The 17,107-nt window shown below is 30.8% G+C and overlaps 1 protein-coding gene across 1 annotated transcript in view; it reads right to left on the reverse strand.

Annotated features, from left to right (window-relative positions):
* LOC148276736 (potassium voltage-gated channel protein Shaw-like) overlaps positions 1-17,107 on the reverse strand; it is a 273,952-nt gene that overhangs the window by 35,344 nt on the left and 221,501 nt on the right. Inside the window, exon 7 of the mRNA XM_088233849.1 lies at positions 10,646-10,855. Within this exon, the coding sequence (XP_088089975.1) occupies positions 10,646-10,855 (210 nt within the window). The remainder of the gene's footprint in view (positions 1-10,645; positions 10,856-17,107) is intronic.

Genomic DNA, 17,107 nt, shown 5'->3' on the forward strand with positions numbered 1-17,107 from the left:
ATGTTTGTAAATGCTTCTTTATTTTTATAAAGAAAATATTTTTAACTATTCTTTTATTGTAATATTTAAACCCTATAATTGTATAAATGGACAACGTCCGTTGATAAATAAATAAAAGTACTTAGTAAAATAGCGTATCGGGACTTTGATGTTTTCTGCATATCTTGCAAAGTGGACTTCAGATTTTTATTTCAACCTTAAAAGCATTTTAATGACGAAAATAGACTTTGGTGTTTTATTCACGTATAAAATAGCTTATTACGATAATTTCTGCATATTTAACTTTAAAATGGTAAAGAGTGGACTCCCGTGATTTATCTTCTAAGATATTATGTCTCTTGCGTAATTCGTAACTGGTTTTTGAGCAATTTTCCATCAATTTATTATGCGAGTAAATAATAAGGGTATGAATTTATTCCCCCGACTCTTTTTCCGATTGAAAATAATAACCTGTTAGATTTTTTGAGAAATTCAAACTTTTTGACTTTGAACCTCACAAAAGATTGGGAGTTTCAGATTACGAAAACTTTTGTGAAATACGGTTTTTAAAAAGGATCAATGGATTTACATAGAAGGCTTTAAGAAAAGATAATAGATATTCACAGCCTTTAAAGATCTTTTAACTACTAAAAGACTGTGGTAAATAATTCTCTAAAAGACGGAAATTCTAAAATTCATACATTTGATAAAAAATATCATTGAGACCATACTGTTAAATTATTCATTTTCTATAATAATTCAACAAAAACATATAGTTTATTCCTTTTGTAGCAAAAAAATTAATTATAGATACGCCTCACATGCGTGCGTCCTGCATCATTGTCAATAACCGACTGAATCTGTTTCACTCAAACATCGGCCACAGAACAGCGTCTCTGTCTTCTTTGTAATGAGTTCTATCTTCGTGCTCTCTCTTACACAGATTTATTGCTGTAGTAGAGTCACGTTCATTCTTCGCGAAGCAATGATAAATATTTTTTCTATTAAAATCCAGCATTTTTATACAAATTTTACATTCCAATTCCGGTGTAAAAATGTGCATTTGAAGAATATGAAAATATAACTTCGTCATTTAAAAAATAGAGAGATATATCAAGTCTTGTATCGTATGTAGACTTCTGTGACATCACAGCCACACAAGAGTTAAATTTGAAAATATTATTGAATTAAAACTTTTTTGTACTTTATTTTGGGGAAACTCAATAAAGTTTTGTGTGTGAAATAGAACAATAATCCTGGTTGAGTGTTTTCAATTCAATGACAGCTCTCAGGTAAAACTAAAAAAAAAGTAAAACAGAAGATAGTTCTGCCTCATAGTGTAGTGGTTGTCACCTTCCATGGTTCGATTCGTGGGAGGACGATTTATATTTTTTTGTCAACTTTATTATTTAACATGGGTTTATAGTACATTTCAATAATAAAAAAACAAAATTATAAAAAATCCCACTTGTGCCTGGTTATACCGATTTAAATAATTTTACCCGACAGCACGATTTTATGAACTAAATTACACGTGCATATTGATTCATGCATGCATTCACACAACATGCATGTGAATAAACACACATACTAGCATACACATGCAGACGAATTCACATATATAAATAAAATTGTATAAATAATTAAGTAATTTTATGTTTTAAAGAAAATAAATATGTGCGTTCTTATGATTTACCCAAATATTTAATTTTGAGGGCCACAACCCGATTAAAAAAACTACCTCTACTCAAAACGAAAAACCAATTAGTGAGATATTTTGCTAGCAATTTGGCTAAAGCAATCAAGAACATATTTTTACACGACTCACTTTTAAGCGTATTTTTTAAAAATGGGCATGGTTTAACTTCTAAACATATTGTTTTAAAATTTGGTTCAATACTGAAATATTTAATTGACCTGAAGCATACGACTAATCACCGTTACTTACTTCTAAAAAATGATCTACCAATAATGGGTATCAATGCAATGCCCTATGTACCATTGGGTTCGGATAGGTTAATGAAAATGATATTTCTAACACTGAATTACCGTAATTTTCATAATTTCACATTAAAGTAGTGCATCGCATTAGGATGATTTTTATAACACGAAAGGTAAGGTAATCAGTCTTATGCTTCAGATCGTATGAATTCTGGATCAGTGAAATATTGTAGATTCAGACAACCTTTTTTAAATTGAAGCTTCTCCAGAAACCGAACTCGGGACCTTAAACACGGTTAAAACACGACGTAAAATATAAAAGCTAGCATAAGTTGTATCCGTTTTTTTCCAAATTTATAAATTAGCATCAAAAGTAAAACGGTAAAAAATGTACGTCATTCAAAAGAAAATTTTCTGTTGTACAAGATTTTGTATGTGCTTTTACCGTACATATATTATTTTAATTGATTACAAGCCTTCTAAATGAAATGTCGAGTAGACAAAAGCGAGCAGTTTCCACACCTTCTGTTCGTGTTTAAGCAAGAGAATAAAACTGTCAAAGCTGCTTGCAACATTTGAGCAGTATACGGTGAAGATGCTATGAATTATTGACTATTTTTTTTGTTAAAAAATTAAGGAAAATTTATTAATTTAAAAAAAAATCTCTCCTTTAATTTTCTTGATTTGGAAAAAAATAAAAGCAACTCATTTAAACACTAAAAAATTATTTGAATCAGCCGGTTGCATATTGTCATCGTCATAATTATCCCCTTATCCTTACTTGAGGGTGTATAGGGCACTGCGTTGGTAAACCAATATAATTTTTAACTAAAATCAGTGTATAAGTCTTACAAACCTATTATAAAGTTACGCGAAGGCATAGTGGTAAAATAAAGATGGTATTCCCATTCACCTTAGGCGTAACTTTATATCAACTTTAAAAATAAGGCCCATTGAGTATAAAGAAATACAATGATCAGGGTTTATTTTACAGGCGGAATTTTGTTTTTCATTTCGCCTGATTAAGGACAAAATATATAAAATAATGTATTATTTTTATTATTTTTTACAAAATACTAATTACAATTTGCAGCGTCATTTATAAAGGACCTTTATTATTAATTCTCAGTATTGTATTAGTACAGTGTGTGTTCATTGTACTATAGGGCTATTTCCGGTACGACGATCAAGAATATATGCAGTGAGAAACACGGATTAATGAAATGAGCTTTTAGATAAGAATGGAAAATGAAGCACATTGAATCGGAATGTAGTTTCTATAGCGTCGCTTTCAGAAAGGTTCAAGTGATGATTACTTTATCAAGTTATGTGAAACCATATCACATAATATACATTTGAAACACTGATTTTAGAAAAAAATACGCGGTTGTAACAAAAATTTTGAGTGATAATATGAGTTGTGTCCTTTTTTTCCAAATGGAAACGAGGATGCAACAAAAAAAAATACAACAATTTAAATAATTCATAACGTCTTCGTCGTACTGTGTCCAAATATCGCTAGCATTTTTGACATATTTATTCCCTCAATTAAATGCGAACAGAAGGATGTGTCCAAAATGCTCATTTTCGTCTACTAGGCATTCCTAGTAGTTAATTAAGTAATCAAATTAAAATCTAAAATATGCTAGTAAAATAAAAGAGAAAGAAAAGGAAAGGTTAAAAAAAAAACATTTTGAGTTTCTTAAATTACTGTTTTAGGTAAATAAAAAATCAGTATAGAAACGTTCTGTCCACTAACCACTTTCGTTACCATTTTATAACACTTTTGGTGCTCAATTTCTAATTTGGAAAAAATGGACACAACTTACGTTTACACCTAATATAAAAGGATTCATTATTGTAACCTTAGTCGCAACTATTAGTGCATAGGGCATTACATTGGTACACCAAATGGAATAAATATATCGTCAACTGCAATCCATCACCGCGTAACTCATTCATCACCAAGCATATAAAACAACCTTTTGATTTTCGCAAATAACAATATCTTCACATTTTTTTTTGTTAATTAAATCTCAAATAAATGTATATATTGATAAAAAGTTTAATTGGGTGATTTAAAAAAAAAACAAATAAGCACGTCATTTACCGTTATTTATTGCCAAAAATAATACTGGCCTCCACGCGGTTAAAATGCGATCTCTTCGACAAATATGTGGAAAATCCGGCGAGAGTGTAAATCTGAGTCAAGTATAACTGATACGATTAAGAAATGGTCTCTAAGATGGTTTGGTCATGTAGAACGAATGGATGACGTAAAAATGGTAAAACAAGTATATTTGGTAAAAACGAACGGTAACGTGAGACGAAGACAACCAAGAAAGACGAGGCATGATCAAATAAACCAAAATCCTGAGTCTGGTCATGTCAAAAGCAGACAGAACCGAAGGGCATGTATGACAAGATGTATGAATGTGGAAGAAGCTAGGCATATGTACCAGGGTGAACGTGTGTGGCGGTCCATTCTCTCTGGCTACCCTTACGGGGAAATGGCGTGATGGTAGTAGTGGTAGAATAATACTAGTCTTTGATTTGATCTCACATTTTTTTAACAAAGCCACTAACAATCGCTTTGTTAATCAGGAAGCTCAACTCTGAGATTAGAAAAGGTATAATAAGGTTACCCAAAATACCCGCATACATGTTTGTTGAGCAAAAGGCATTGCAAGCTTGAAATAAAGCGCCTTTAGGAATATCTCCGCTTAGGGAAACAATGTTTTATTTGTCATTTTAGCTGATTCAGAAAAGCTCTGAAAACGTTTGCGGTTTTCATTATTTTGAAAGCTTCGGAAAACCGCTAAATGTATTTTGAATATTTGATTGGATTGAAGTTGATTTGGTCCATTTTTGAAATATGTATGCAAAGCTTTGAAGTCAAATATTTAAAACAATTAATATTTTGTATTAAGCAAACAGCAAAGTAACAGTTTTATACCGTATTTTTATTACAATGTTAAAAACGTAAACAAAAGTTGTGTCATGCAATTATTTAAAATACGACTTTCTAGAATTCCGTTTTAATTTTATGAAATAAATTTTATGATAAAATGATTACGCGATACGTAGATGGACAAACAATCCACTACTGATTGCATTGCATCATTCTCAATATTAAAAATGGTTGTGTATTTTTAACAGAAAAAAATGCATATTTTAATTTATTTATTAGTATAGTGATGTTTTTGTGAATAAATCAGATCAAATGAAAGATGTCCATTATACGTTATAACATCACGTTTTGAGAGTGGTAAAACATTCTACTGCTTTGTAAAAAAAAACGTAATTTATTAAAAAAAGTAATTCAATATAAAAGGTAATATCTTGTAGATTGATTATTTTAAGTACATGAATTGTCTGTTCAAAACTAGAAATTCATTACAATTTGTATCACAGATTATGGTTTTGGGTCTTCATGAAAACAGAAAACGTTGTTTCTTGCAAATTGGACGTGTACAAGTCTTTGTGGTGAAAGCAGAAAGAATAAAGCCAGATTTCTACTTCCTCGGAACACAAAATGCGCAAGCAAACGCTCCAAGAATGTGACAGACATCTCCCGGCGCGTGGCGTTCTAGAGACTGATAAAAGAAAACTTAAGGAGACTATAGAAACAGAAGGAAATGAAAAACTTTGCGCACAGCTTGACAGATGAATGCGAAAATTGCTTGTTCTTTTCGAGGCGTAATTTAACGTTGTATATAAATAAAATAGAATCTCACACAAAAGAATTTGAGATTTCTATCTTAGTTTTAATGGACGACGAATTTTTCCGAAGGAAATAGAAAACATAATTAATTGCTTGAAAATTGAAGTATCTTCCTTTTCAGGACAGAAAAAATCTTACTGATTTTTTAGAATTCGTCAAATTTCGTCACTTATTTATTCAAGTAGTGATTTACTGTAATTAAAAGTGAACTAAATAAATATTTGCGGAGGAAATAGATGATGAGAATAAGTTCTGAAGGGTAGATGTGTGTGATGCTAAATGAGGCTATAGATTGAGAAATGTATTGGAGAATCAAGATAGCAAAGGGTTCAAGATCATCTATTCGAAATAAATCATGTTGAAATCGTACTCGCAGAAATGGTGTAGAGGGTAGAATCCTTCTCTGTCTACATACACATCGAATGAACACTACAGTTAGTTTTATAAATGACATTTTTAATAATGATTGAATATGTAGACTATCAAAATATAAAAATAAAAAATGTAACGTGGGTAGGAAGAAAAAATAAATGAAAATAAATAAAAGGGAAATATATTTTTACGTAACCACATACTGACTCATTTATTTTTACTGGTTTCAAGACGTTTCCGTCTCCTCAGGACACTAATTATATAAACATGCAAATTCCATTGTAGGCCTTCACATACATGCTATTAAAAGCTTTTAACAACGGGCACTTCTAATCTTCTAATATCAAATGCCCTATCAGCACGTGGGTTGAATATTTTTGGGCAACTACTAAAGTTAATGTGTAAAATGGGATTTGCATGTTAGTGTAAATAGTGTCCCGACTAAGAGATGAGTACGTCTTGAAACCGGTAGACATAGAAAAGTTGAAAAGTTAGTGAGTAGTATATAAATTGGTATACTTAAATATTTTACCACAAAGTTGATGCTTTGAATATTCATAATATTTTGATAGTATGTACGTAATATCTTAATATATTTCGAAAACGTTATACTTCATATTATCATCACTATCATTTCTCTTTCCAAATCCAGTGGTGCATAGGGCACAACATTGGTAGACAAACTGTTACATGAAAATAAGATGATTAGTCTTAAGCTGCAGGTGCCAATCCAGGGACATTGAAATATTGCAGTTTAAACCTTTAAAATAGATAATCAATTTCCAATTTATTTATCAAATCCAGAATCTCAAGAATGGTAGGCGAACACGCTGAGTCGAAAACACGTGTTCATAAATCTAATTTTGTTTCATACACAAAACTGTATTTTTCATCCAAACGGACACAGAAGTAGCGGAACTTTTAATATTTAAAATGTTAAATAAAATAAGCCCTGAGAATCATAAACAAATATTTTAACGGCAAAGGTGAAGTCATTACTAAATAATTTTAATGCTGAAATATTAGCTTTTAAAGTATTCAAGATCACGATAAAAGAAATGATGTTAATTGTGTTAAAAAAATAGTCCTTCCATATATAAATTAAGCACAAAAGTAGCGGCACTTTTATTATCAAAAATGTTAAATAAAAGTAGCTGTAATCATATAAAAATATTTTAACGGCAAAGGTGAAGTCAATACACAACAATTTTAATGCTGAAATTTTGACGATAATAGATATGATGTTCATTGTGTTGAAAAAATAGTCCTTACACATATAAATGAACCAAAAAAATAGCGGCATTTTTATTATTAAAAATGTTAAATAAAAGTAGCTGTAATTGTAAAAAAAAAAAAAAATAACGGTAAAAGGGAAGCCATTACACAATAATTTTAATGCTGAAAATTTAGCTTTAAAGTATTCAAAATCACGATGCTAGAAATAATGTCAATTGTGTTAAAAAAATAGTCTTAAAATATATAAATTAAACAACGTTTTAATTCAGTGATCACAAATAAAATACACAAGAATGTATAAACAAAAAAGACAAAGCTATTGAATCGACTTCGGTTGACGGGTTACTTAGTAAGATTAATGAACGTTATTGTTTGTTTCCTGACATTTTTCTTCTCAAGAGAATGAAGAACAACTCAGATAACTTGAGACCAACAGGACAAAGTACGAAAAAAACGCTGTGTGATGTGTAATCTCTGATTCGGAAGACCTGATGATTGATGGCAGTATTGAAAGCCAGCCTTTTCGAGAGCGAATCGGCTGCAGGAAATGTAAACAAAAATTGAGTTTTATTTGAATTGCCCGATTCCGGTGTGGAGTGGAGTTATCGACAAATGGAGATTTGGTGGTTTGTCGAAGTACAAAAATATAGGTCAATAAAAATAGATTGTTTCCACAGCGAATAAAAGCACATTCAGAAAAAATGGTGCTGAAACACTTCAATATTGGAGTTTGTTCAAATGTTCGTAGACAAATTCAAATATTATAATAAAACCAACTGGTTCAAGAAGAAGTTAAAAGTTTGGGAAATTGTTTTCAGGCGTTGACTAGTATGTAAAATAATTCAGTCAGCTGAATCTCTTCACAACAGTAAATGTTTCAGCTCTTTAATTTCACTTAAATCAACAAATGAGGAATTGAAGAAATATGGATGTTCGAACATAAGCAAAATAGTGAACATAAAACAGTGTGTAAAGTGGCCACTTAAACCAGCTAATGACAGGTCATAGGCCCTGTAAATGCCTGGACTTCCATTTTCCCTTATTTAAGGTATTCTCCATCCCAGTTGTAATTTGGTAATAAATTTAGTTTTTGTTAATTTTTATGTTTTTTTTTTTTTTTTTTGTATAATTTAATTTAGTACGTATTATTATTTGGCATATGATTTATTGCTCGTATTTCTTATATTTCTTACTATAATTGAGTGAATTTCTAGAAAACATAACTCAATTATCATTTCAATTATGCTTATATATATATATTATTTTTCTGTTGATTTAAATTATGCTCTTACTTTGTTTTTTTTTAATACTACTATATTTTACTATTATTTTGTTGATTTTAATGATACCACTATTTTGTATATTTGATTATGTGTGATTCTTAATTTGTATAGTTTATATTTTAAAAGTTATTTCTGATTATCTTTTTTGCATTGTATTCTTTGGAATTTGATTATTTATTACATTTACCTTTTTTTCTAGATTGTGATTCTATGTCATTATAATTTGATCTTATTAATTTTTCTATGTATTTTTATTGTTATTTATTGTGGCTTGACACGGGAATAGCCTAAAAATCCTTAATAAGTTCATAAATTTTTAATTTTGTAATTTCGAATGAATAAATAAATAAATAAATATTTATTTTGTGCTTGGGAGGATTAAAAATACAGTTCTGTGTGTGAAAAAGAAACTAAATCTTGGGTCAGTGCTTTCGACTCGATAGCTGCTCCCAGGAACCAATTCCAAATGAGGAAGTCAAGAAGAGATAAGTCTGCTTTGTTTGCGTATAATATAACCAGTGGTTGACTTGTTCATCTACCTTGAGGTCCTGGGTCAATTACTAGAAGGTTAATAAGAAATATTGATAAAGAATGTTCCGAGTATGTCCGAATGCTTGTAGACGGACCGGTTCTCGTTTAGAGTTATTTAGATCTAGTTTTGTAGTCACAGAGAGGGGAAACATTTTTACAAACCAAAAAAAACCGCTTCCCCGTAGGGATAGGCAGAGGGATTAGGACAGAGAAGGTGCTTCCTCTACATTCATACATTTTCTCATGCATGCACGCCGATTATTCTTACTCTTGACATGTCCATATTCAAGTATTTGATGGACTTGATCGTGCCATGTCCTTTTCGGTCTTCCTCGTTTTCTGCAAATACTAAAATTTGCATCGTAGATCTTTTTAGCCGTGCTTTCACTGTCCATTTACTATACATGTCCAAACCAACGCAGTACCCCTTTCTTGATTCTGTCAATAATGCAGATCTTAGTCTCACACAGTTCACGGATCTCGACATTAGTGCACTTTTAATACATCGTTTTACCACACATTCATCCGAGGGATCGCATATCAAAAGCATTTAACCTACTTTCATCATTATTTTTCCAATTCTATACTTCAATTCCGAACTCCATTGTGAACTGCTAGTTTTGCCTCCTGCGAAAACATTTTTAAGAAAATATGGAGATTTAGGCATTTACTGGGCGTTACATTACACACTGTACCATTGAGCATTCTGCCAAAGTTTGAGAATCCACATTTTCTCAACTCTTTCATTTTTTGTTTAGATTGAAATCTGCTGCAACAAAGAGGAAGTAGATTTTTGAGAAGGGAATATGGAATTCTAGACATTTAAAGGACTAATGACTTGTCTTTGGCTCGTTTAAGTGGCCACTTTACACATTGCAACATTCACCATTCTGCATAAGTTGAAACATCCACATTTCCTAAACTCTTCCATCTGTTGTCAAAAAGTCAACACTCAGTGTGTAAAGTAGCCACTTAAACTAGCTAATGGGTTGTGGTCCCATGGCTAGTGCCTCGGACTCACGGCTCAAAGGTCCGTGGTTCGGATCCCACTCTATCCCAACTTGATCCCATTTTCTTAAAATGAGTTATTTACAACTCGTTAACCCTAAAAATGAAATGTTTAGGTAAATCATACGAAAACTAATATTTATTTTAAAAAAAAAACAAAGACAGGTAATAAGCCTTGTAAATGCCTATACTTCCAGATTCCCTTCAAAAATATTTTCGCTCTCTGTTGCAACAGATTTAGATCTAAAAATTGATTAACATTTTATGTTCTTGGATCAGTCAAGTACCTGAAGCGTTAGGCTGATCACCTTTCCTTCACGTAACAGATGATTAATAAGCTCTTCATTTCGTGTATCAATACAATATTCCATACATCATCGGGGATACACAAGGGTATGATTATTTTTAAAATATCAAATGAAAATAGTGTTTGAAATTACAGGTGTAAAGAATATTATTGATCATTGTGATGATTATGACGATTTTAATAATAATGGTGATGATGATGATGATGCTGACGACGAAGTGAATAACCTACATGGCAGTCAAACATATTTTTAAAATGACTTACTTGAGTGTGAGAGTAGAACATTGAGAAGTTTGAAACAATGACGGGCACTGGGAGGGCGATGGTCAACACTCCGGCCAGAGCACAGAGGGCTCCAACAAACATGCCCACGTAGGTCTTGGGGGCCATGTCGCCATACCCAACGGTAGTCATGGTCACAATGGCCCACCACAGGCCCAGAGGAATGCTCTTGAATTGGTTGTCAGGATTGTCCTGGAAATAAAGAAAGCAAAATATCTTGAAAGCTGCATATAGAGAAATCACCAGTCTGCACTCTTGCTAGAACACAGAGAGATTTTGAAATTATAAAATTTACATTTGAAATTAAATTTCAATTGAGGATTTGGCTCTTGTACTTAATCTTGATCAAATGCACCATGATTATTATTTTCTATTACTAATACTTCTACCATCACGCCATTTCAGAGAGAAAAGACTGCCACACACGTCTATCCTAGCATACATTCTTAGCTTCGTCCAAATTCACACATCTCGTCATTCCTGCTCTTTTGCTCTGCCTGTTTTTATTATGACCAGACTTAAGATTTTGGTTTATCTGATCATGCCACATTTTTATTATTGTCGACTTTCTCAAATCTCATATCTTTGTCTATCATCTATACATTGTATGTACTTGTATATATGCCACCGCCAAATAGTTAAATTGACCACTCAATTGGACGAAAAGGCTTTTAATTAATGCCGATATTCAATTGAGTGGCTTATAGACGTTTACCAGAATGTTGAAAACAACGCTTGAAGGACTAAAGGTCACTTAATCTCTTTGCTATCGTTACAACAATAATAATTGTAATTTTAATTTCAATGATAAAATCAAACAATGATTTGTAATTTATGTATTTATGTATACGGGTAGTTTAACTGTAATTGTGCTTTTTCGGAGATTTTTATATTTGAATATTTTAAAGTTTTTAATTGCATAATGATAAATACAACAAAGAAAAATTTTCTTTTTTTTCTTCAAAATTGTACACTTTACTTCATACAGTTTTTATTACGGTTATTGTATATTATTATTAATTCTGCACCGTATTCACCTGGTTTGACTCCGTGCAACTTTTTTTTGTTACCTTTAACTCTTATTACTACTTTGCGGAAAGTATTTTGACTCAATTGAAGTGATAAAAGAATTCGCAGAGCGAGCTAAAAGCCATTCCGAAATCGGCCAACGAGAAGTGAAATGAAGATTGGAAAAAATATTCTAAGAATAAATTCAGAATAACAAATGATTAGCTAGCTGATGACTAGCTAAAATACGTCATAAGCCTTGTAAATTTCTGAACTACTATATAGTTTTCTTTAAAAGTTTTGAAATTTGGTTTTTCATCTCAATATTTAAATATTCCTTGCACCTAAAGCGGAAGATTCATAACTCAATATTCACGAAACAGGCAATTGAAATACATTGCAAGTGTTTGATGATTAGAGTGGAAATATTATTTTTTGTTAAAAGTCGATCAAACTTAATATTTATGAAAATAATTATTTTTTGGTGTACTTTTAAATTTTATCTTCACTCCGTTATTAATTCACACTATCAAAATTTTCATTAAAATGTGCACCCTTAATACTTTGGCGTGTTAAAAATTAAGGGTCTTTTTGGCAAATGTAAAGCGTGAAAATGTTTTAAATTTTTATCTTTTGCTGCCGTTGCTCAGCCTTGTCAAATATTATTTGGGATAACCAAATTATATGGGTTCGTTTGAGAGTTCGTTTCAGTAATAAAACGATTCTATTAATTTCAAAGAGCACATTCTTTTGATCTCTGAAACAACAGAGAATAAAAATATTCAGTACTTATTTTATGTGCAAAATTATTACAATAAAATAATTTTACAATGAATTTCAATTAAATTAAATTTACTTGTTTAATGTTTGTTTATGTTCATCACAAAAATATTTTAAGGCATACATAACACGAAAAATTATACTTAAATTTAAATCTACAAAGATGGTGAAATAAAAATACCCAGAAATTATTGAAAAAAAATGCTCTTCTCTCTGAACTTTTTTTCACTAATATGAAAGATGTCAAAATCTGAAGAGATACGGTTAAGTAAAAACATTGTTCTTCCTACTAGCATTATCATCGGCAAGTTGGTTCTGCAAGCAGTGAGATAAAGCAGCTTAACCTGTTTATGTCTTAGGTAGTCTTTAGGAATATAAAGAAAAATACACTCCATTACACCTATGTTGATCGTAATACCACGGATTAATCGGAAAAAAATACATAAACACGTAGGCATTTCTTATTTTCTACAAACTATTGCAGCCAAGCATTCCCAGTATGAAGTCAGACGGGAACAACCACGGATAGTATTCGCACTACCTTAAGTAAAGATACCCTAGATTTTTTTTCTGAACCATTTCCAGCATAATAGAGTACTCAAATTATGGGGTGCCCAAATTAGAAATCCACACTCAAGTCTGTATTTAAGAACATCCTGACTGTTCGAGACTCTTTTGAGAAAAAATGAACTATTTTTATATTTCGAATATTTTATTTTGCTGAATAGTGTGGCGGCTAGCTCATTTGTTTACCATAGTTATGAATTTAAGTTCTATTCCCGGAACAGTGAACATGAACATTATAGTTTATGCGCCAGGGTGTGGGAATTAATTATTTTAAACAGCAAATGACGTGTCATAGTACCTTTTAAGATTTATATATACTTCCAAAAAGCGCTCTTTTTAAAAAATTCCCTGAGAGGTTATTTTTTAAACTTGTTCTTAATTATAAAATGAATAAACTAAACATATAGTAAATAATAAATAGATCTTTAAACACATTTAAAAGGTTTAAATCTAATGTATTTATCCGTTAAACTTCACTTTCGATTATAATTTCCTATTTTAAGGTTATTTTCAACCGCCTACTTGGATTTATCCAGCAACCAATAAAAAATACCCCGATTTTGTAACCAATTTTATAAGTTTTGGGCTTAGGAGGCCAATATCCGGAGTGCTCGGTTTGTTACATGTTAATACCAGCCCAAAAACCGGAGCTGTGTTCCGCAGGGATGGATTTTGTACGCAGCGAAGCCTTCCCTCACTCCCCAGGGGATGTTTCACCACACACAAAATATTTCGAGATAATTATTTGGTTATGTTGTTCTTGTGTGTGTTTAATGTGAATTTTTATGGAAAACATGAAAACTTTTAAGTTACATAGCTTTTTTGACAACTGATTTAGGTTAAGGAATTTCGATCTTTAAAAATGGCTTTTTTAAATAAAGGATTGCTTGAACAAATAAAAATTTCATTTTTCATATGGTTTAAATGAATAGGTACAAAATCAATGACACCGAAATGAAAATGCATTTAAAATGAAAAATTATAATGTACATAAAATTTCCGTATTCAGGCGGAGTTAGATCGTTAAATTAACCTCTCAATTGGACGGCTATGCTATTCATTAAATGCCGGTATTCAAATGAAGAGCGGACACTTAGCCAATATATTAAAACCAACGTTTAACGAAAGAGCTGAGCGTCGCTTTGAATTTTTAATTTTAATTCAACAAAAAATTATTTGACCTGCATATTAGGCAACGCTTGAACATATTTTTTCAATTTTGATATTTCTTCATTGACCGGATGGATTTATCAACAATGCTTCAAGTGTGTCCAAAGTTTGTAGACAAGGACTGGATTCAACCCCTATAATTCAATCAGATAAATCTCACTCACATTAATAAACGATTCAATAAAAAGTTCACATACATCGAGAGATGGAAGAATTAGAGGAATAAAAATGTTCAAATATAGGCATAATTATGAAAGTTAAACATTGTGTAAAGTGGCAATTCAAACGAGCCAATGGTATGTCTTAAGCCATATGGATACATAAATTTCTATATTTTGTTCTCCAAAATGTTCTTTATTCCTTCAAAATACTCCATGTCATAATTAAAAAATAAATGTACCGAATTAGTGGGGAGCAAATTTCAGAAGAAAAAACTTAAAAATTTAAAAGTATTATGCATTATTTTATATGCAGGTGGTTACTTTAACGTTGTTGAGGGTCCAAAAACCTCTATCCACTTATTTATAGACTTTTAAACAGCTTAAGATTAAATAGAACACACGCAACTTAAAAAAGCACTACAACATATTGGAGATGTAAGACTCACTTGAAATCTAAACTTAATTAATCAAAATTAAATTTATACAATACAAATTTGTTTGACATTTATTTTATAATATTAAATCGCCATAAAGTGAGTGCTTTATTGACAAATATTACAGATAAATATCTATTCAGAGAAGGGTAAATAAAAAAGTATATAAAACAATTATTTTGAATTAAAAAAGTATGAGATTTTTACCGACACAAAGTTAAAAGAACAAGTTAGTGAAATTTGAGAAAATAACAAATAATTCGTAGTTTCCGGGAACGTAATTAACAGTCATTAGGTTCACTGGGAAGAAAAAATCAAGAACTTGATTAAGGAAGAGCCACAAAAATATATTAGTCACTCTCACTTGTAAAGCTAGTTAGACCACAAACGGTGAAAAATGCTATTTTGGCGTTTTTTGTTAGGATTAATTATAATTTACATGTGTTTTAAACATGTTTATCTGTACAGTATTCCATTATTAAAACAAAAACAAATGTCGAAAAAAAAATTACTACCATTCTCTACAAAAGTAAAATCTGTTTTTACTCTGTAAGAGATCAAAAATATGTACCTACATTATTTAATAAAGTTTTGTTAATTTTTAAAAATTTCGAATTGAAATTATGTTTGTTTTATTTTAACACGAGCTTAATTCGGCAATTCTTTGCTTGTGCTAAATTTGAGAACATACTTGCATATAATATATTTATATCAGAACACAATCGAGAAATTGATATCAATTATTGTATTTTGTTTAAATCAGATTTATTAATGTGACTTTATTTTTGTGTTTCGGATTCCATAAATAGTGAGGATGTGAAGTGACAGATAATTTTGATAAATAGGTATGTGAACATTATTTTCCTATCACTGTTTTCCAGATGCCTCCCTGATACTGTACGAAAAACACAACTGCATATCAGACCTTTGACAAAATAGACTTTTCGTAGTGGCGTTTCCCGCACCTCATAACTGAACCGATTTTGTATTTTTTTAAAAAAAGAGTTTCAGAATTAAATTTTCATTTTCTTTTGCAATAAAAAAAAAGTTATCAAGTTTGTATACCGTGCGCCCCAAAACAGCAGATATAGCTGGGCCTTTTTATGGGTTTTGAGATGGTTCTAGTTCCCATAAAAAACAATACTATAGGTAAATATATACATAATCCTAGGAGAAAATTGTGAATAATGTTTTTATGAACAAAAGTATGACTGCGTTTCCTCTTGAGATAAAAAATTGTTAGGTATACTTACAAAACTTTGCTTCATAATGGTTTTATGTCACCATGGAAACAGATTTGGTTTTTAGAAATCAAACCATTGAAATATTCATACACTTAATGCACCTTGAGTCCTCTAAAATTATGACGCTCATACTTAAAAGCTATGTCATGTCCAACATGTATTTTGTCGTTCTTCAACCACCAGCCGGATTTTGACGTGAGCTTGACATTTAATTCGAAATCGAAGTACCGTCTTGAAAGCGTTTAAAAACTGTTCAGATAAACGTCAAAAAGATGATATAACTTTTCATTTGTAAATAGAAACCTAGGTACTTGTTTGTGATTAAGTTCCATAACTTTAAATGATAAAAATTTTAATTTAAATTTGTTTTAGTAAATGCATCCGCCTTTTTTGCCAACAGGGGTGAAATTATAAGGATTACGATTTTCAAAAATGTATTGAATGCGAGTAAATACAATTTTAGTTTTACCGAAAATCCAGTAAAAATAAATAAATTTGTAGAAATTACAAAGAATTACATGAAATAATCTTATTGGAATCTATTAAAAACGAATGTTGTTTGTAAAAAAATAAATAAAAACTTTTTTATACGCAAAAAATAGCATCCTCAAAATTATAAAGTATGTGCATTCTCGTCGAATGCAATCCTGGTATGGCGATGAAGAAAATAATTATGCTATTAACTCTTTTCTAATGGATTAAATTGAAAATTTTAAGAACTATAAACATGACCAGCGCAAAGTTCATCATTTTGTTAAATACCGCACGCAAACTGATCCAGTAGTTATTTGTTGCCTTTTATATAAGTAGATGTACAATATTTTTGAGAAAATTGAGTTAAAAAACACAACCAAGAGATTAAAGTTGAAACTTTCCGTTTTTCTTAGGGAGGAGAATAATCATAAATCTCATTTGAACAAAGAAATTTAATTTACCCTTCACTTCTGTGCTACTGTCTTTTTATCTCCTTTTCCAAGGTAAAAATTAATTAAAGGCACTCGGTCAAAGGGTAGAGTCAAGAAATAAATATGAAAAAAATATAAAGTAAGAGAAAAAATACAAAGAAAAGGCTTTCAAGAC

Source organism: Micrasema longulum, unplaced genomic scaffold (genome assembly GCF_059751315.1).
Source record: "Micrasema longulum isolate JH-2025_06_02 unplaced genomic scaffold, ASM5975131v1 h1tg001156l, whole genome shotgun sequence".
NCBI classification, from domain to species: Eukaryota; Metazoa; Arthropoda; class Insecta; order Trichoptera; family Brachycentridae; genus Micrasema; species Micrasema longulum.